This window comes from Taudactylus pleione, unplaced genomic scaffold (genome assembly GCF_031769625.1).
Source record: "Taudactylus pleione unplaced genomic scaffold, aTauple2 ptg000533l, whole genome shotgun sequence".
Taxonomy (NCBI): domain Eukaryota; kingdom Metazoa; phylum Chordata; class Amphibia; order Anura; family Myobatrachidae; genus Taudactylus; species Taudactylus pleione.
In genome coordinates, this window is record NW_028284935.1 from 3,959,306 (window position 1) to 3,981,758 (window position 22,453).

The following is a 22,453-nucleotide window of genomic DNA, read 5'->3' on the forward strand; positions in this document are numbered from 1 at the left end:
CTATAAGCTACATATCGCAATACTAGCTGGGAGAGTGTTCCACAATAACCCCACCCGCCCACCCCCCATGAACACTGCACGTGTGTGGTCTGTAGACCGCGCATGCACCGAATCCCTGGCACGGGAGTGAAGAGACATCGCAGGGGCAGGTTCCTTTCAGGACCACTGTCCCTGCGGGTGTTTTTTTGTTTTTTTTGCATCTGGGCGGTATGATCGCAGCCTGCAATGTGATCATGGGCGCTAATACCTCACCCAGATCACACTGCAATGCGATCATTAATAAATGGGCCCATTAATAGTTTAACACAATAGGGCAGATTCAATTAGTCACGTTAAATGCACCCACGGGGGCTCACCTCTCGCGGTAACCCTGGAGCTTTAGCCGCAGGGTAAACATGAGACTAATTCAATCTGCCCCATAGTCAAATCTATTCCGAGTGCTGTATTTAATTAAATAACAAAAATACTGCAAAAGAAATCTTTACTCTTTGCACAAATTATTTGATCAGTTCTATATTTTATCTGTAGTATCATTATTATCATCTTTATTATTATTAATATTATTATTAATAATAATATTATCCTTTATTTAGATGGCACCACAAGGGATCCGCAGCACCTTACAAAGCACTGTACATAAGCAGAAACAGTGCAAACAAAACAAGATAAAAGAGAACAGACTTATACAGTACAAAAGATAAATGGTTTATAGAAACAGTGTAATATGTGCAATCGTGTGATTTGCTGCCACAGTTGTAATTAAATTAAGTTACTTTATGACAGTACTGGATCCTGCCCTGTACCCTGCTCTTTGCACACTGGCAGTCCTGTCACTGGCATCTGATGAGGGGCAGCAGTGGGATTATCTGCCCATCTCCCAGGGAAAGCACAGTAGTGTCTCCTCTAGCAGCTAAAATGCACTGTGCTCCAGCAGACAGCTGTTAGTATGAGGGGTGGGGGGGGGGGGTAGCTTGTTGTGTGGCCCCCCTTTGCCCAGCCCAACTCCTGATGCTGGGAGCTCTCCCTGTGATGGATAGATGGTGCTGGTCCACACATTCCCCCATTATCAGGCAATGTATAAGTGAGGGAGGGACTGATGCTGGGGAGAGAGAGAGAGAGAGAGAGAAAGAGAGAGAGAGAGAGAGAGAGAGAGAGAGAGAGAGAGAGAGAGCAGCTGCTTCTGACGAATTATTGTTTTGTTCTTTTTTCTGTCCATTTAAAACCCTCTATAGCTCAGTACAGTGACAGGCAGCCTGCTGATCCACAGACCTGAGACAGTAGTGCATTGTGCAGCAGAGGTGGAGAAGAGGTACAGCATGTAAGTCAGGGCAAGAGCAGGATCTGTCAGAAGCAGCGCCAGTGCCTGGAGCTAAACTCCTGGCACTAACCCCTTGTGTGCATCCCCAGGACCCTCTCCGGATAACAGGATTGCTCTATCTGTACCCAGGATACCTGGAGCCACGACACAGCCCCCTCCTGGCGCACCACCACCTGGACCCCTATCTGCTCCACGGATAACAGGAGCCACCATATAACCCTCTCCTAGCGCACCCCCACTTGGTCCCCTACGTACCTGCTCCAAGGATACCCGGAGCTGAGCACTCTCAGGATTTAAGTCAGCAGAGGCAGGATCCCAGGTCTCCCCATATGTGATCCCAGGATACCATTGCCAGGATATTGCACATTGCTGGAGCCCTGTAAAGTTCCCGCACGGGGGTGAGCGCAGCGCGCGTCTTGGTGGATGAAGTTGGCGACAGGGGGTGCTTTAAACTTCTCTTCCCCAGATTGCATCTCCTTGGATTGTGCAGCTGGGATCTACAGGGGGATGTGTATAATACAAGGTGCAGAGAGTAAGTTACACACCTGCTGCGGAACCCAGTGTTAAGACAAGGACCCACTTCCAATTCCCCGTCCCTGTGCCCCCAGGGGTCAGCCACCATGAGCTCGGTCAGGCTGTGTGGATGCGTCCTGCTGCTCCTCATCTGCGGTAAGTCTTACAGTATGTACTATTATTAATTATTATGTTCTATGGTTTGTGGCAGGGCTGGCATTAGAGCGCATTGGACATTGCATTGGTTTTCTATGTGATTGCACTTGTGCTTAGCTGGGCACTGTACACACCAGGCTGGGAATCATTTGTAATGATGTGTGCACAGGTTGGCACTGAGTTGGCACTGCATTGGGATGTGCACACAGCTTCCTGGGGGGGGGGGGGATGTGGAAACCCATACTGGCATTGTGTATAAATATTACCATGCTATAGTTACATGGCATAGCATTATGCTTGGGGTGGGCACCTGGAGACTAGCACTGAGCTGGGAATCTTTCTCTTGGCACCTTTGCCTGTGGGCAGCCTGGGCATTTACACACATGTGTGACTGTTAGATTGCTGTGAACAGTACAAACCTGAGTACATACAGACTGGTTTTACACTGGCACAAACCTACCAGCAGCATTGCCCAGCCAGTCATGGGACTGGCACCTGGCAGGGAGGCAGTACTGACATGTTTGTATTCCAAAATAATATCCTGCATACAGACTGGCAGCTTGTTGTAGTGCCTATTGTATTCTCTCTGTCCTAGAAGTGGAGTAATTGTGTGGATTTCCAGACTGGCATCATACTGGCACTGATAAATAATACAGGACTTGCCCTTCCACATTAGCAGGGGCAGAAGGAATTGTGTGTGTGCATATAAATGTGTGTTGCGATGGAACTGTATATATATATATATATATATATATATATATATACATACACACTAACACAAACACACAGTTACATAAATATATATTGCACTGGTACTGTGAAACCTCGAGCTCTGATCCAAGTACAACAACCCTGTTAGCAGGTAGATACATAGCACTGAATGCATGTGTACTGGAAATGCATGCATTTATAAATTTCCTAGAGTGCAGTCGCGGGCATCCATATGCTTGTATAGAATTCCCATCCGTGAGGTTCCCCATCTGCATTACTGCATAAGTTGCTCCTGACTTCAGTGGATCTCTCTGTATTAAGGCTGAGGGGTAGCAGTGTCTATGATTCAGCTGAGGACTCTCCTTATAGCAAGTCTGCACCTCTCCCCTGTGGATGTGATGTTGCTGTAATGTAGTCTCAAAGCATTTACACTACTGTATGTGAATTTCCTCCCCCCACTTTTAATATGTATATAGAATATTTTATTCCAGGTCCACTCATTTTAATTCCAGAACCCCTTATCCCCCTCCTGGCCCCCTGTGTCAGTCTTACTTCAACCCCCTGGTACCTTCGTGCATTTCTCCTGGCTTTTATGCCCCCCCCACCCATCAGTTTTTCCTCACACCTTTGCCTGTCCCTAGGGATAACATGGTATATACTGCATTTGATTTGTCAGCCTTCTTTTTTAGTCTGGTGCCCCTTCTCTGTCTGGCGACCCCACTCCCTCGCTCCCCACGAAGCCCCTCTACACTGCTGTATAATCATTTCTGCACTGGATGAGGTTGCTCAACCAACACATTGCAAAATTCACAATCTATTTAACAGCTATTTTTTTTTTTTTCCGCCGTTCCCATAAAAACGACTATCAGGAACAAACGACTCGCCTTTCCACAGCACTCCGCTGGCTCCTGATCCAGGAGAAATAAACGTGGAACCTTGCAAGAGAACATTCAAGTGCATTGTTTGCAGAGTCTGAGCAGGAATTAGCAGCTCTCGGTATTAACATAACCTTATTAGTCGCATATTTAAATGGATTTATGTGCAGCACAGTGATGATATTTTTGATGAGATTAACAGCTAACACCTTGTACGATCCGGGGATTTGCTAATGGTATTTAAGATAAAGCTAATGCCATATGGAATGGCATTTAAGTGCAACCCCAAACATGTGCGTTTGCATTTTTTTCAGGAGGTTACGAGGATTAAAACGGATTAAAATCCCCCCCCCCCCCCACCAAAAGAAAAAAATGAAAAAAAATAAAGACCTGGAAAGTTTCTGATAAAGTGGTTTCAACATTTCTTGATGCTGAACAGAAAAGAGTTAAATCCTTGCATCCAAGGGATTAGCTGAAGCCAGGGAATGTCACTGCAAATTCTAGATGGAACCCTCTCACTGCCAGGCCTGCCGTAATGCATAGCACTGATGGTGTTTTGGTGTCCACGCCCTCTCACTACAATTGTTTTCTACTGCTAGGGACCACACAGCCTGTAGGAGACAGTCACTTCCTACGAAATACAGTATATCCCTTTGTGGCTACTGAGCATAGAGATCCTATATCCAGGAGTCAGATAGTCAGTTATAAAAGAAATTCTGCTACACAACCAAACTCCACCCCAACCCAGCATCCTCAGCTGTCTACATGACTCCGCCAGAGCCTGATTGGGGCTTGGGGCCCTAAGCAAGGCACTGGTTTGGGCCCCTAACAACGCATTCCTTTTGTAAAATTAAAAACCCATATAAAATAGGTCAGGGTAATCCGGGCCCCTCAAAGCCCACAGGGCCTTAGGCAGGACCTAAGGCGGCCCAAGGGATGGCCCAGGTCTGGCCTCACTCTGTTAAAGGTCCTGTTCTCATGCAATGAATTTGAAGGTGTAGGAAATAATCCTTGTAGTCATGAGTAGCGTAGGTAAATGTATATACCATATTGAGGGGCATGTAAGAGCTTGAACTGACAGGAGATCACATACTCCCTTTCTGTAAGGATATGAAAATTACATAAACTGACAGGACTCTTTGCATTTGAAAAAGTAACGAGTAAAAGTTGAACAAATCAATCTCCATCTGCTGTGACTGGAGTTTTAGGGGCATATTTACTAAAGTGCGGGTCTTCAGAAGATGTTGCCCATAGTAACCAAACAGACTCTAGCGATTATCTTCTAGATCTAGAAGGTGCTAGATAAATGTTAAGTAGAATCTGATTGGTTGCTATGGGCAACATCTCCAGTTCTAAAAACCCACACTTTAGCAAATATGCCCCTTAGCATTTAATTCTATAATACCCCTTTTCCACCTAAATTCCGGGTCTGACCCGGAGTTGGAAGAAAGTTCGTATGCGGATCAGACCCGGAATTTTGCCGGTGCCAACTCAGGATATTCCCGAGTCGGCGCCGCTCACACCGGAGTTGGGTCTGCATAGACCCGGCTTTTCCGGAGTGAAAGTGGACGCTTAGAGATGACGTAATCTCCAAGCGCCACTGAAGCCGGACCAATCGGCTGGCTAGCATCGCACTCAAGGTCATCGTGACCCGGAATGCGCTGTTCTCACAGCAGGGTTTCACAGGCTACGCTCGTGTTAAACCCTGCTAGTTACCTGGGTTGGATTGCCGGGTCACTCGACCTGGGGATCCAACCCCTCCCCTTTTACACCAGGGAGCTGCCCGTGTTATCCATTCAAAAACCCGGTTTTTAGCTCCGGTGTAAAAGGGGTATTACTAAAGTATTGACTTTATTGACTCACTTGTTGGTAATAATTACACTGCATGCAGGTTATATTATGTCTTTTAATACTTGCCACATAACATGATAAAATAATAATGGACGGATCAGTTCCCTGTTTTCTTTCTATGAAAAGTTTGCATTCACATGAAGTTACAGTCAGTGCTGCATGTAACTGTACAGGTTATTTTCCTCATCAAGCTGTGTCTAATCTCACTTTACCTTGCTGTGTTTATTTTGTGTAGCTAACTAATTAGAATGGCTCATATAGTATAGGTGTGTGTCTAGCAGGCTTTAAGTGCTTGAAGCTGAAGTCATCTGCAGCACTTACACTTCCCCTGGTTACGTACATTGGCTGTAGAACAAGCAATAGTGCTGTGTTTATTGAAGGTAAGGACGGATTTAACAGCGACCGTAATATGGAGGAGTCCGCTGGTCCATCTCATGGGATCCGGTGACTATAAATTAATTCTAATTAAAGTGTGTCTGGATCCTGTTGGTAGTGGAGGCAGTCAGTTTTGTTGGATCAACCTATGTTCATGAGAAGGCGGTGCATGGGGGGGGTCGCATCAATTAGGGGAGATGGGTGGGTGATACTCCATTGCAACAGCGCTGGAACACCGCCAACGGCACCCCACATCGTCACAATTATACCCCTAAATCGCTTGTTTTAGTTCGCAGTCACATAGAGGCATGCTTGAATTGAGGCTACTTTATGTTCTGGTATGTGCACTACCATATATCAATTATTTAACACCTATGAATTCGGTAAAAATAAGGGACTCCAGTGAGGCATGAGCCACTTTGTGCCTGACATCATTAGTTCCTATCCTATAGTTGTAAGCTTGCGAGCAGGGCCTTCCTACCTCTATGTCTGCCTGTTATTACCCTGTTTTGTTCTATTAATGTCTCCAATTGTAAAGCACAACGGAATATGTTGCGCTATATAAGAAACTGCTAATAAATAATATTCAGTTAGTTGGCTGAATACTGGTTCAGTACCTAACCTCATGGTTGGCAGGGGACGAGGTACAAGAGGCCAGTGCTGAGCATGTGACAACGCAATTCTCCCGGGCGGCCTCCTCTTCCTGGAGTCTGGACCCCGGCAGTCCCGCTGCCGCGATCGGAGCTAAGCAGCTGCAATGTGCACACTGACTGTGCAGCTTCTGCGCAAGTGCAGAAGCCAGTGAGTGACTGTGGCTGGGTTAAAAAAAAAATATGGCCGACGGGGAGCTGCTGCGCATGCCCAGCCGCAGCAGCTCCTCCCATAAGCCTTTGCGGAGCCTGGGGCTGTCAGTCAATATACTGACGGCCCCACCTCCAGCCCCTCCACGGCCCACCTCCAGCCTCATGGGACACAGACTGCAGACGCAGCTGCTAAACAACAACAGCAGGCGAGGAGGCGGTGGCGGCTGGCTTGGCAAATAATTGAAAATAATATTCATTATTATAAAGTAAGTCTACAATATTCTGGATCATTTAGATGAGATATATATATATATCTATATAGATATAACTATATATAGATTGATATATCAAAAGACCACACCCCTCAACAGACCCCACCCTCATTAGGGCTGCGTCCAGAAATTTCCCGGGCTGGTTTTCAGACCCAATCCGCCCCTGGTTCAGCCTGCCATCAAGTGCAGCTGTTGTCGCGATGACTCGCACCCACAAGATCATCACAGAAAATTGGATCAAGCCCCTACTCTAGAACCGGGTTGGTGCGCACGTACCGTCAAATACTCAGGTATTTAGGCAATAGGGGTATAACTGTTGCTAATGTTTGGTTGACATTACAAAAAAATAAGCTAAAAGCAAAGTGATAAAAACAAGCTAAAATACTGTAAAATCATAAAAAATAAGCCAAAATAAAATAATACAAAAAATAAGCTAAAATAATTCAAATAAGTTAAAATTAAATAATACACAAAATAAGCTAAAATAAAATTAATACAAAAAATAAGCTAAAATAAAATTATAAAAATAAGCTAAAATAAAATAATAAAAATAAGCTAATATAATACAAAAAATAACATAAAATAAAATAATAAAAATTAGCTAAAATAAAATAATAAAAAAAATAACATAAAATAATAAAAATAAGCTAATATAAAATAATACGTTTTTCATAAATGGGGAGTAGTTCTCTGACTCTGCAGATCCTTAATTCCTCCCATTATGCATCTCTGTGTTCTAGGCTAGTACAGCTTCCATGATTCAGACAGACAGCTGTAGTCAATGCCACTCCCCTTTGAACCTTCAATTAATTAAATAGGGAGATTGACAGTACTGGGGGTATTGAAACAACACAGTCAGATTCTGACATCAGAGACAAGGACAGTGCTGGAATGATGGGGGTATTAAAGAATCCACCAGCACAAGTAATCCCTGCATCCCATATAAATAAAACTTTCTGTTTAGTTTATCATAAGTGAACTCTCCAAAACGGCATTTTAGCCTTTTTGTTTGTGAAGAAAGTTGCAGGCAGAAATGCAGACTCCTTCATTTCTGTTTAATTGATGAGCGCAATAAATTCCATTAATGAGTGGACAGGAAGCGTGCCCTGAGATTACCCAGAAGCCTCCTCTGTACGTATCCTTATGTCCTTATTGTGGCATGCCCAAAAATCAATCCGAATTTATGACTTGACTTCCTACCCTTAACATCTGGACCAACATAAAACATTTAATAGGGCATGAAATGACCTTTGCCCTTTCCTCTGACAGGCAGAAATGAGTGACCATCATTCCTGAGAATGGCTTTCTTGGAGGTGTCCTCTTACTTCTGCCAATTTATAGCAGATTACATAATAAATATTATATGAGGTTCCCTTGCTTTATGCATCTTTACTGGTTGCCTTGAAATATTATACAGAGAGTTGGACGGTGGGAGCAGAGATATTACATGATACTGCACAGTGCAGGGGTGATGCTACTGTCTGTCCAGCCATCAGTATGACTGATACACGACTGGGATGTGACCCTAAGCTAAGACTGATTCTGGCCCTGTTAAAACATTCATAAACGGAACAGATATTGTGAGGCTAGTGTTACACAGAGAACATTCCGTGGCCTGAGAAATTCATATAGAAAGTGTGCTGTGTCTGGTGGATTCCTCATTGTTGCCAACATTTTATCATGAGATGACAACAGCAAAACATGAAACGAGTGTCAGTTTAAAGAATAAAAATAAATAAATAATAATAAAAATATACATATATATATATATATATATATATATATATATATATATATATATATATATATAAAATATATATTTTTTTTGTTTAATTAAACCATTAAAGTAAATGGTTGTACAGGGGGAGGAATTTGGACTGTCATCTTGTGCCAGGTCTGAACAGATTTAGGTAATAAGAAAATTACAAGTTGCTTGCTGCATGCTGCTGAGTGCTGTCATGGCTGATGACTTTGAAGGTCCGTCCCACCACATTCTCAGTCCCCTGCTTTAATTACTTAATAGACTGGCCTGCTATTAACATGGGCAAGCAGCAGCAGACCTTTATACAGTACCTTATTTGTCTGATTACATGATTACAAAATGAAAAGCTGGAACAAAGCATTTGCACTGCTATTACTCTATGTCTCTTTGTTTTCATACAGCCCATAGGGGCCTACAACAGGGTTTCTGTATTGCCAGCACTAATATATTCGCTCCAAAACGTGACTTAATAATTACTGGCAAAGCAGCTGCTATTAGATCAAGTTTACCCCTAGGTACAAAGGGCATGTAACCCCCTGGCTGAATCACATAATATGGATTTGACCGGTTGGCTGCACAGCAGCAGCGCCACATCTAATGAGAACCGATCATGTGGCACATTCACTCATGTGACCCTCGCCAGCTATGCACGGGAGTTGCAGGGGGTATCCCTACCCTTATACTGTGTTGTGACAATTTCTTCATGGCCATTCTGCCCCTGCAGAATCCAACAGCAGTCTAGGCTGATAACTAGAGTCCCGTGTTCACTAAGGGGCCCAGATTACCCTAACCCACTGAATTGTTGTTTTCTTGTAATTTATTATTTTGACAGATATCGGTGGGAAGGGGGCCCATACCAACATGTTGTTTAGGGCCCCGTCCCATGGGGTTTTAATGTGACTGTGCACTTGAGTAAACATTGCAATAGTTCCCCTGCCTAGATTGAACGCACAGCCATTAGACAGAATAGTTCCTTGTCCAAAAACTGGACTTCCAGGCTGTAAATGACAGCGGGTCCAGTGTCGGACTGGGCAATGAGGGGCCCACCAGGGGAATCAGTGGTAAGGGCCCATGCTAAAGGAGTGTGGTCATCCACCAGAGGGGGTGTAACCAGCCACCACAGACGCTTGGCTAAACAATAGGCAAAACATGGTGTAGTTTCTATAGATGGGAACCAAGCCCCCATGTTGATCAGTGGTCCTTCTCTACCAGGTAACTGACTCTAATAAAGTAACAACCTATAATTTGAGGTCTAAAACTTGACACCTGGAGGAGGGGAGGTGGGCCCACAGACAGTGGGGCCCACCGGGGATTTCCCCTGTACCTTTGTGGGCCAGTCCAACCCTGCACTCAAATTTATGGTTCCTCTAGCCTTATTGTCCTACTGCTGATTGATGAGCATCACCCTCAAATCTCTCATTCTCTATAGCATTAAATAGTCTTCCTCTCTAACATTTAGTACATTTCTTCTCCAACAATTTAGGACAATTCAATTAGCCGTGGGGGGGTGTTGCGTCTAATTGAATCGGCCCTAGCAAATGACTGTAATTTCCCCAGGAACACAGTCTTTACTTTTATTTTTGCCTTTCTCCCCTCAAACGCCCACATGCAACTTTTATGTTTTTTGTTTTATTTCTCCAGCAGAATTTGACGGGTCTGTTTGGCGAGATGGGGCGGAGATCTTCCATTACACCAGCTGTCATTCCCAATCACTCACAATATTTTCGCTGTTTTACTTTTATTTTCCTTGGCTGCAGATATTGAGGTTTTCATTATCAAATTCTGCACTGATTTTAGAACATAAAATAACCGGACAGGATGACCAGGGGAATTGTCCTTCATTACCGTAGCACAAAACTTGTTAAAGCAAGCGGCCATGACACTCTAAATATTCAGAGCCTCCGAGGTCATCATGTCTTGCTATGGAGCATGGGCTAGGATCACTCTAGGAATCCTTAGAAAGATATATAAATTAGCCAATCTACTTGTCATACTTGATGAAGAGGACCTATTACTCGGGGAATTGTTCACATCTTTCCGTCGGAACGCGTTCCCATCTGTACAGCGTCTTGCACGTTCCACCTAAATTGGCTACTCCTGACCCATCATTTGTTTTATTCCTAATTGAGGTCTTTTATCACGACACTATAGCTTCCATTTATTCATTTCCCGGGAGACACTAATGCCAAACTATATATTTCAGAAGCTACGTTGTTTCATGGCGATACTGTATATAGATTATGTTGACAATGTTTTTGGACAGTTAGATTGACCCATGTGCAGACACAGTGGACAGATGGATCCAGTGTTGGTCTATGTTGCGATGAAGTATAATTTATTTTATTTATTTAGTTATTTTAACTTGAGAACAGACAGTACACAGTTTGTGATCTGTACATGGCAATTAGCACTGTAGCATGCAACACATGATTACCGTAGAAATTGAAATACTGATGCACCAAGTATAGGAGGTAAAAGATAGACTGAAGAAGATGCACTTAGTCTTGGAGAGATAAAGTGGATGGAGATAAAAGTACCAACCAATCAGCTCCTGTCACATTATAGGCTGTGTTTGAAAAATGACGGTTAGGAGCTGATGGGTTGAAACTTATCACTTTCCACTTTATCACTCTCCAAGGCTCAATACATCTCACCCAAAGGGCGGAAAAGGACAGAGATGTTTAGAAGTGATGGAGGAACGGAGAGGAACAGAAAAGTGGATGTGCACTTAAATAGCGCTAGCCTACAAAGTTCTTGATACCTTTTGGTCCTCACTCCAAGGCAGAAGTATACTGGTTTTTGAAGGCCACCCCAGACCTTGGTGCATACCAACGGACTTTCTCTCTACTCTCAATATCAGCCATTACTGTAAGACGGAAGGACAACCTTGACGGAATTATCTGCATTATAAATTTGTCTGTGGCTGTGTTTATCGGAGTATGCATAATTATGAACTCCATGTTCATGTAGTTTATTCTTGAGAATCACTCTCTCGTAGTCGTTGGGGATCGGTCGGGCGGATGTTTTTGAAATGTCTCAAAAGCAACTTTTCGCATACTGATAGACAGGTATTAGATAAATTAAGGAGCCAGGATCCTGGGTCGCCTGGCACTGTTCCCCATAAGAGGAATATATAGCACCATAAAGGGAAGCGTTTAGGATGGTCCCAGGGAAGAGTGGCAGACAAAGTGTTTTTGGGTTACCCATAACTACCGACGTTCCAAGTTAAAACACACACTGTGCTCATGGAACTTTTTTTTTTTTTTTAAAGAAAATAGGGCCAACCAATTCTCATATTCTGATGTATACAGTAGGTTATTCCATGGCTTGCAGTAGAAATGGAACTGTCCATCAATATCCAGTGGCTGATCGGGGCCAAAGAGGTTCTCTTAAGATTTGCTATAGAACGTGCACTTGTTTCGCAGTATATTCATGTACCACGGCTGTTTTTTACTACAAAGAAGCATAAAACTATACCCAAGGCTACAAACAGCAGAAACCAATAAAACATTCATATAGTAGGTGGAAAGTTTTTATTTTTTTCTTCTAAAAAGTGCTAAGCGCTCCAAAACATACCGTTCCTTATTGCTGCTATACGCAGCAATCCTGGAACTGTCCTCTACCTGGGAGCAATGCAATAAGTAGCTGTCCCAGCAAACTTGTGCTTTCGCTGCCTGTGCGTGACCTAAGTAAGGCCGCGCATGCGTAGTTTGGATCACTCTTTGCACTCCGGAACGCAAACACTGTATGGGGATGGTGTTGTGTATTGCTCCTTAAATTAATGCAGGAGATAATTTGTCTGTGATATCTTCTCATTGCGCCATGAATAACTCGGCAACAAACTTAAAATTGCGCTACTCGTGCGGGAACTCCAAAACTTTTATTCATATTGGTCTATAAAACTGATCCAGAAGGGGAACATTGTGTGATTCGCAATCCATCAAATCATATAAAGGTCATTGATGATTGATCATAAATGTCTTTACAGTTGAGAAGATACTATGCTTGCATTTGTGGTTGAAGAAATAACCCCGTACAGATCAGGAAAAAAAAGACAGTGTACAGTCATTAGTGGGTGCGTGGCCACGGCAGCGCGTGGACGTGACCACACCCCCCTGTAATCCCGGACCCCTACAGTGACCCAAGCCCGGGTAATGGATGCACACTCTCCCCCTACCTCTTGGCACCACTGATCATAGTCTTCTTATGGTGAGGATGAGGAGGCGCGGAGCCAAGACTGTCTAGGATAGGACAAAAAGTGAAATCAGGAATTATGAAAGCTGTTTACTGACTGGTTGTTATGGGATACTGCAGATTTTACCTTTATTCATAAACGGCATGGATGGTGTAGTGGTTAGCATTACTCTCTCACAGCACTGGGATCATGGGTTCAATTCCCAGTCAAGGCTCATCTGTGTGGAGTTTGTATGTTCTCCACGTTTGCGTGAGTTACTTCCGGGTAATACTCATGTGTGAATGCGTGCATGTGGTAGGAAATATAGGGGTCTATGTACTAAGCCTTGGGGCGGGATGTACTAAGCATCGCATCCGCAATGCCTTACATCCAGAGGGACCCTCGCACGGTGAGGGGAGATGGGAGAGATCCGATTGGATCCGTCTCATGGGGCATCCCAAAAAGAAGTCCATAGGCTTGTATTGGGTAACGCCACCTGAAGATGGGGTTACCCATCGGGACAATGCTTAGTACATATTGATATGTGGTAAAACTTTAGTGCATCGCACCCTTGGAGAGAGATAAAGTGCCAACCAGTCTGCCCCTAACTGTCACTTTACAGGCTGTGTTTGAAAAAATAACAGGAGCTGATTGGTTGGTATTTTATCTCCCTTGAGGTGTTAGTACATAGACCCCCCCATAGATTGTAAGCTCCACTGGGGTAGGCACTGATGGGAGTGTCTGAAATACTCTCTGTAAAGCGCTGCAGAATATGTGCACTATATAAATAAAATAAATAATAAAATAAGTGCTGTGCCCAGTTTACGCCCAGCCTGGGGTGGAATAAGCCCCAGTATGCCCTTGTATAGTAGGTTTCTATGATGAACCCAATTAAGCACTTGCAACATGTCATCTTATCCATCCATGAAACCACACAAGGAAGTGCACTGATTGATATTCACAGGAATGCAAATAAATTCATTGTTAAAACGTCTATCGCCTCCGTTCCAGCTGTATTAATTAACAACCCCAGAGCGAAGCGAGGAGAAAGAAGATATCCTGTTGTACTGGGAAGCTCTTTATAGATCAATGATATTTTGATTTTTCATCCTTAATACAAACCTTTTTTACTTACAAAATGACTGTCTTTATTTCTCAGGCTAACAATATTAGAATCAATTTTCTAGTCTATTTCCTGTAATTCATCTTAATCCTGGAAGAACTTCAGCACTTTTTTTTTTTGCTAAACTTGCATTTTTTTGCTGGTCTCCAGTTTAGGGCTCGCTCACAAATAATTTACTTGTCTCTGTGCATCCCACCGGTGCTGCGTGACGTTGTCTGATCTTCTCCGCAGCATACCGTATGCTGGTTAACTCCTTCACTGCCAGCCAATGAATGCATCTTTGTTTAATCTCTCTCTCTCTCTCTCTCGCTCTCTCTCTCGATGCAAAACTGCTGGAGGAAAGGAAAAAAACAAAAGAAAAGAATAGTAATTATTTATTTATCTATAGACACTTTCTCCCAATAGGGCTCGAAGCAGTTTACATATCTGCCAAAGAATATTAGAATGCTGGTGCATAGCATTGCCCACAGGCCTTAGCGGTGCTGCAGGCATTTTATGGTCCCCTCCAGATATTGGGAATAAGCTGATTCTTGGCGCAGGTTTACCAAAATGGGAAATGTAAACCCTAGGGGAAATAAAGGGGCTGATGGAGGGCTGAATGCTAATTGGTTGCAATGGCTTCCGCACTGCACACATGGAACTACTGCAAATGCGTATATTTGGGCTGTACGCATCTTTGCGAGTGGTCTGCTGCTATTGGTTTGATGCTGTCACCAACATCATCAGGGGCACTGGCACCACCCCTATCCTTGGTACAAAAGATATGTCTGAAAATGGGTATTTACGCTTTCAGACAGCTTTGCGTAGCCCGCAGTTCCGTTGGGGTGCCCTCACTGAATGTTGCAGACCGCCCTGTTACAGCCCAGGTTTGCCCTTTCAGGTGCAAGTGGAGATGCGAACATAATCAGGGCCGTAGGGACCCTGGCCAGGCCCGGGTAAAGGAGGGGGTGTGTCCTAATCGCGGTAGGCGTGGCCACGCCCCCTTGTAAGCTCTGCGTAGCTAAGCAGGGGGGGCACGATCAGTGCTGCAGCAGCCGCGAGCAGTCTCACACTGCAGCCCAACACAAGCTGTGTGCTGAGCTGCTGTGAGGTGGGGTGGGGGGTGACGCTCTAGCAAGCCGGGCCCGGGTAAACTGTACCCGCCCCCCCCTCTCGGCGCCCATGAACATAATGCATAGTGCTCTGCGTTACCTGCACTTGGATACCATTGGTTCTGTTTGCGGAGCAAGCTACGCTCTGCAAATGGACAAATGTCCAATTCTGCATCAGCCCAAGTTTGGAATGGTATCGCGCAGAATGGCAGCACCTGAATATTATACCACCGGAACTACTCACCCCGCCTGTTTTGCCCCTTAAAAAATTAATTTGCACTAGATTTTGCAACAATTTTTTTTAGACTTTAGACCGTGTTAATCACTTGCCTGGCGTGGACATATGAGATGCGTCCACGCCAAACTGGGCTCTCCCTGACACGGTCGTATCTGATACCTTGCTCACACGCGGCTGTACCAATGGGCGCACATGTGCAAAGTAAAGTAAGTGTACAAGGAGAGGGGAGGTACTTCCGCTTACCGAGGCGGGTTCAGGAGATTCCTCTCTCACCAGGTTTTCAGGGTAGGGAATTTGGAGCTTGTAAATTGCAACGTCTCGCTGTCCAGCTTTATCGCAGTAATACATAGGACATTTTTTTTCTCATTTTTCCATAATTCTGCAAAAATGGACAATTTTACACAGTTTAATAAATAAGCCCCTAACATTGTACATGGAGACTTAAAGAAGTTTTCAACCTCTGTAATGTTTAATCAAACTGCGTGTAAAACTTTAAAACAAACACATTGATTAATACTTTTTCTTAAAATGACACATACATTGGCTGACCGTACTTCATAGCTTTATATTTCTAATGCCTCGATCACAAGTCTGTATTCACTTATGTCTGTGGCCCTTTACATGTGTTATCGAGATCCACAACAAATTCAAAAATGTTTGCTCATGACAACGTCTATAAAGAGACGTTCTAAACAGCTTTAAAGCTCCTGCGCTGTCTCCTTGTAGTGAAGCCACCAGGCACCTTTACCATGATGGCCGCCGTTTGTATTACTGTGTACACGCGGCTGCGCCATCTTTACTATGCTGAGTGTCGCAGTGCTGCCCGGATGTACAGCACTTAGGGGTCTACTTACTAAGCAGTGTTAGGAGACAGAGTGAAAAGTGATAAGAAAGTGATAAGGTGCCAGCCAATCAGCTGCCAACTGTCATTTTTCAAACACAGCCTGTGAGATGACAGTTGTGAGCTGATTGGCTGGCACCTTATCACTTTTCACTCTGTCTCATAACACTGCTTAGTAAATGGACCCCTAAGGGCGTGAGCACCTGCTACCACTGATATTACCACAATATGTTGTCGTGTGTTTTGCTATAAGCAGCGGCAGTTCTAGGGACAGGCAAGCGGAGCTATCGTATGGGGCGCTGCGGCCTAAGGACTTGGCCTCAGACACCCCGTTGGTGATGTCTAGTCTGGCGGCACCAGCCCACTCTTTCCCTGCAATTGGTATTTTAATTTTGGGTTTTTGCCATGCCCCCTATGAGGCCACGCCCCCTGAACGCAGGGCTCCAAAGGAAACTTTCGCCCTGAGCTACGCAAGGTATAGACCCGGCCCTGGATATAAGAAATAATAACAACTGTGAATATCTTTGGATGGAACTGATGAATAAATAAAGTCAGGTTTTGTGCTTTTTGCCTGTCGGCACAGAATACGATTTATCCTGAATTAATAGCTGGGGATGCTTCCGTTAACAACATATAGTAGTCGTCTGAATGTCAGAAAGAACATTGAAACTCTTCAGTGTCATTGACAATCCATTCTCTGTCCTATGCCCCTCCTGCTGTAGGAAACCAATAATCAATTTGTACGTTTGTTCTTTGCATGGCAAATTGGGGTCAGAGATCGGAGAAGCAGCCACACAGAGTGCGTGCCGGGGGAGAGACGACCGTGCTGTCAGCATGCTTTGTGTGTGTTCCTTACCAGTGATGCTTTCGTGGGCAGGAATGTAAAAATGACATTTATAGCTGGCACCCAGGAAAATTAAACCACCCTTGCGCTCGCCTCTATGTGCCAATTTCGCAAACGCGCCAATTGTTATTGCCAAAACAAGGGTCTTTAACATTTTCTAACCGCAGGGACAGTCACACATGATCGAACACGTCTCTGTAAATGTCTGTTTTAAAGAAAAAAAAATGACACTGAAAATATATTTATGTTGCAGATTGTTCCTGAATTTAGTAAATTTTACATATACCTACGTTTGAAACCCCCCACCCTTTAATTACAATAATATTATTAAAGCTTAAGTTATCATTTTAAGAATAAATGTGTCTATGGGCTCTATTTACTACAATGCGCATACTGAATGCAGATTGTAGTGTGATATTAACAACTGAATTCGCATTGCGAATTCAGGCAATATCACAGGGATTTAATACAAATCCCTTGCAGGGACAGAGCTTGCGATAAAGATCTGTCCCTGCGAATCCCCTTCAGAGCCTTATCACGGTATTTTCGCAAAAAATACTGTGACTAAGTGCCCGCGCATGTGCAGACCGGTCTCCGCTGCTACCCCCCCCCGGCGCTAAGCCCCGCCCCCGCGATCACGGACCCCCCCCGCGCGATCGCGGACCCCCCCTCCCCCCCCACGAACCCTCTCTCCCTTAATTACACTTACCTGCATGATCCGGGCCTCCGGTGATGTTCTCCATTCCTCCGGTCAGGTGATCTCCCATACTGCACTGGGGTCCGATCACTTGATGACCGGGCAGCAGTGCACTATGGGAGACCAGCTGACCAGAGGGGAGACATAACCGGAGGCCCGATCACCGGTCCCTGGAGTCAGGTAAGTTAATTTTTTTTTTTACTATTTTTTTTTTCTTTTTTTTGCAGTAATCAGCTTGCGGTCTGTTTAGACCACACAGCTGATTACTGGGACCGACTCCCGGCTCTGCTCTCCCCGTTAGAGCAGGCCAGGAGTCCGGTAACCGGGGGAGACCCTGGATAACGCCACCTCCAGGTGGCGTTATTATCACAGGGCTTTCCCCGATATTTTTTCACATTTTATTTTTAGTAACTCTGGTCAGATCACATTTTCCATTACAATTATTACTAAAAATAAGTGATACTTAGGGCTTGGAATAGAATTTTACGAATTCTACTCCAATTGCCCTTTAGTAAATGTAGGCGATACTAAAATAATGTGAAAAGGGTGTGAAAACATCCTTTTTCACTTTACTTTAGTCAAAATAATGTTAATAAATAGAGCCCTATGTCTGATATAGCAGCAATAAAAGAAAAAAATTTTAGCACCCTGTTTTGCGTAGATAGAAAACCTATCACTGCAATTTATCAATTAAAGTCTGGCGAGCAGTGACATTGGGGTCTATTTACTAAGCCTTGGGTGGAGATAACGTGAACGGAGGTAAGGTACCAGCCAACCAGCTCCTAACTGTAATTTTTCAAACACAGGCTGTGTTTGAAAAATAACAGTTAGGAGCTGGTTGGCTGGTACTTTGGGTTCTATGTACAAAGCCTTGGAGAGAGATAAAGTGGGTGGAGATTATCTCCGTCCACCACATCTCCATCCAAGGCTTAGTAAATAGACCCCAATGTTCTCTAACCGTTTTGGGACCTTCTGCACATGCTGTCGGCACACATGCGCAGTGAAACTGGAATTGTAGACTTGGGCTCCCACCAGTGGCGTCATGAAGTCATCAGGATGCCTTGTTAGGCCACGCCCCTTTATTTCAGGCCACGCCCCCTTTTCAGAGGCATCAGAGTGCGCACCAGGTGTCACCAGAGCCCGCAACGCCTCTGGCTCCCACAGCCATTTTGGTGGAAAATGAATTAAGGAGATTAAGAGAAAACAAACCCTCAAAGGGTTAAAGAACCAAAGTACAGTATGTACTGATACAAGCAGCGGCACTCACAGGACCTGCAAAATAAGACTCACGAGGCAAATAGGTCTGCGTTCGACGTTTCAGTCAGGACGACTTTTATCAAGAACATAAAAAAATAATTTCTTTTTTAATATATATTTTTACCTTTGCCTATTTCCTGCTGTCAGCATCGGAAGACAGTGGAAAAACTTGTACCGCCGCTGTCCTGGTTAAATAGGCTGTACATGGCGACACTTGGTAAAAAACCCTATTTCTGGGGGAGAAAAAGACACTTTTGCTGGAGAAAGGGCTTCAAAAATAGGCCTTTGAAAGTACAATTCGCCAAAATTCGGAATGTTGGGGAAAACGGTAAGCCATGCCTAGTGTTTTAGATCACTTAAACTTACTATCAAGATAGTAAATATTAGAAAAACATTTATTTAGGCAAATGGAGAGCACTTGAAAGCATAATGTTTCTTTACACCCTACGTTATGACTGTAGTTTTTGTGGATTCTTCACCTTATATTTTTGGAACATTCATTGACAACTTTTGCAGGTATTCAGGGAACATCCCATGCTTTGGTATTTTGTCACTGGAAGATTTATATTGAGCAACTATACCAGAGGTGGGCAACCTGCGGCTCTCCAGCTATGATGTAACAACGCATTCCGCCGTGCCACCCAATCCACAGCCTGGCAGATGCTAGAAGCAAGACGAGCTATGGAAACAGTTATGCAGCTTAACAAAAGAACAATGTGTGACAGTTATCATGACGCTATATAGTTATTACTGCTAAGGGGAGGACTGCAATTCTGTCAGCTGCAAAGTGCAGGAGTTCATCCATTACAATGACACTGGTGTTGGGACGTACTACACACTCCCATATATTCCATTGTGTGTGCTGAATGTGATTCTCCCCATCTGTTCCTCTTCTCTATGTAGAGATAACAGCAATATAATGGTAAAGGTGTTGCTAGACTGTAGACCTGGCAGTGAGGCACTGAAGGGTTAATCCTCCCACCACGCGGACAGACAGGAAATTGAAAAGTAATGTATAAATGCTCTCTCCCCGTGACAAGTTATTTTGCTCATCCAAGCATGGAAGTAGTGTAGGATTGTATCCACTGCAAGGTCTGCCGTCCAGGAAATCGAAAATGAAGGTAAAAAAAAAAAAGAACAATTTTTCCTTTTTCCTCGGCCTTCCAAAGAGCAATGAAGCACTGGAGGGAGGTAACCTATCATTCTGAACACAACGGGGTATGCACAATATTTGGAAGCTCCTCAGGCAAGCTTCTTGTGGTGACAGGTACAGATGGCGATGACGTCATTTTTTTGAAACGTAGCAATCGAGCAAAGGCTCATTCCCGCCAAGGCGTCCTGTCCCAGGCTGGATCGTGTGTTCAGGTTGGGGGTCATGAGATTTCCCTCTGACCTTCCTCTTATGTGTTGCATTGACCAAAACACCTCCGGATGCAAACCCCCAATATCGCATCCTTGATAATAAAACACCATTCTTGAGATAGTAGGTGGGCCGCTACCGGCTCCTTCCATCCTGATGAGAGAGGAATGAGGAATTATTTTTCCATTTTGAAGGAACTGTGGCCCTGATTCAGAGCCGGACACTCTGACAGAGCACTCGCTCTGAATCAGGGCGTCTTTTTTTTTTTTATGGAGTGGTCTCCTGGCTGCTCGCATTGCTGTGGGTTGCCACCCACAGCTAATGCGAGCGGCCAGGATGATGGTCGCAGTGGTCAAGACCATCGCGGCCATCGGGCTTGCGACGAGACCCTCGTGGTAGGGTCTCGTGGCCGCAAGCCCCAGAGAGCTTTCGGCTCAAACAGAGCGGAAAGCTCTCCCACTGACATCACTTGTGATGTCAGTGGGGCAGCCTCCAAACGGTAGGCGTTCTCATGGGAACGCCTCCATCTGGGCAGCCAACCCCCCAGACCCGCCCACCAAATGGGGCGTGGTGTCACTCAACATCGACAGCACGCCCCCTTTGGTGCGAGACCCGGAGTGACGGATTCCCCTTCGCTATCCAGTTCTCGCGCATGCACTCAACGGAGCCGGCTTCGTCGTGCGCATGCGCTCTGGGCCACCACCGAACCTGTTGCGAGTGCTCAGCGCTTGCGACCGGGTCTGAATCAGGCCCCGTATCTGAAAGGGCCGTATAGAGATCATTGCCCAATGAACTGCCTCTGTTGTCTCTAGCAAATTCCCAGCGACTTGGGAATGTATCTTCACAGAAGCAGTAGCGTAGAGTCTGATTTTCTTTATCTATAGTATGCTGTTGCGTTGGCAATAACTAAAGTATGGTAGGGACCCCTGAAATGACATGATGCATACAAGTACCACGTTCTGTATTGGATGCAGATTTGACTTGGACTGTTTGAGTAGCCATCTGTATTCTTGGAAACACTGCATAGGGGCTTTAATCTGACGCAGTAATACGATTTGGGCCATAGCTTTGTGGATAATATCATCTTGATGGATACAAATGTATAGGCTTGTGCAACCTGAGGTGATCTTTTATACAACTAGAACCTTGATAAAGGCCCTTGGGGCTATCTGGAAGGTCTTTGGTGGATGTGGAACCTGGGGATTCTCCTGTGCTGGGAAAAGACTAGAATGTTGAAATATCTCTGAGGTCTATTTGGCAAAACCCATGCTACAGATAGTACTTATATCAGCATGTCTGCAATAATGTCCTGTAAGGCCTTGTCTGCTTCTGGGGAACAGATAGTTCTGCAATCCAAAAATATACATAACATTTAGGGGTTTGGGGAGAACTTACCGTTGTAGCCTCATATCTTCCATTATTTAAGATCGAACAAGCAACAGTAGCCGTGAGCTAGCCTGCCTCCCACTACTATATGTTGGACTTGCACACATTTGGGACCCCTGTCATTAGGGTCCTTGGTTCCTTTCTTATAGGGAAGAATAGACTTGTTCTGATTTACAGCTGTAGCAAGAATAGACTTTGCAGATACTCTATTTTTATTTGCATCTTAATCTTGGAAGAGGAGAAACACCTTTGGTGGAGAACCGGAGCACCTCTGGGTTTCCTTGCTCCTAGAAGCTAATCCAGCAACTCTTCATGATTCCAGGGATGCTTAAGAAAATGAAGACATTTGCCATCTGTATTTGATGGAGAGAATTAATAATGGTCGAGCTTGGAACATCTCTGAGAAGAGCCTCTACTGTGCAGTTAAAGCAGAACTCCATTGCCATAGACTGTTGCTGTGGAGGCTATTGTTAGCTTTAATCACATAAGCCAGGGGCGGGTTACTCTGCCAACTCCCATTTCCGTAGACTGAACACGGGAGGTTTTCATCCACTCTTGAAGTTATGAGAGTTGACCTGAGTCGAATGATCTCGGCAAAAAGTTTAAACAATCTTGACAGATTAGTTTTACCATGAATAGAGTAATTATCTGGGAAAATGATTTCTTTATTGATATTCTTTCCTTCCTTCCTTCCTTTACCTTGAAATTCTGAAATTAAAAATGATAGATCATAAGCTGACTTTATCCTTATCATGCACTCTCTGAATACCGAGGCTCACGCCCCAGTCTTCCAGCTGGGCCACAAT

At 44.4% G+C, this 22,453-nt stretch overlaps 1 protein-coding gene across 1 annotated transcript in view; it reads left to right on the forward strand.

Annotated features, from left to right (window-relative positions):
- The first annotated feature begins 1,128 nt into the window (after positions 1-1,128).
- GFRA4 (GDNF family receptor alpha 4) overlaps positions 1,129-22,453 on the forward strand; it is a 482,549-nt gene continuing 461,224 nt past the window's right edge. The window contains exon 1 of the mRNA XM_088450886.1: positions 1,129-1,987. Coding sequence (XP_088307012.1) covers positions 1,939-1,987 — 49 coding nt within the window. The 5' untranslated portion in view covers positions 1,129-1,938. The remainder of the gene's footprint in view (positions 1,988-22,453) is intronic.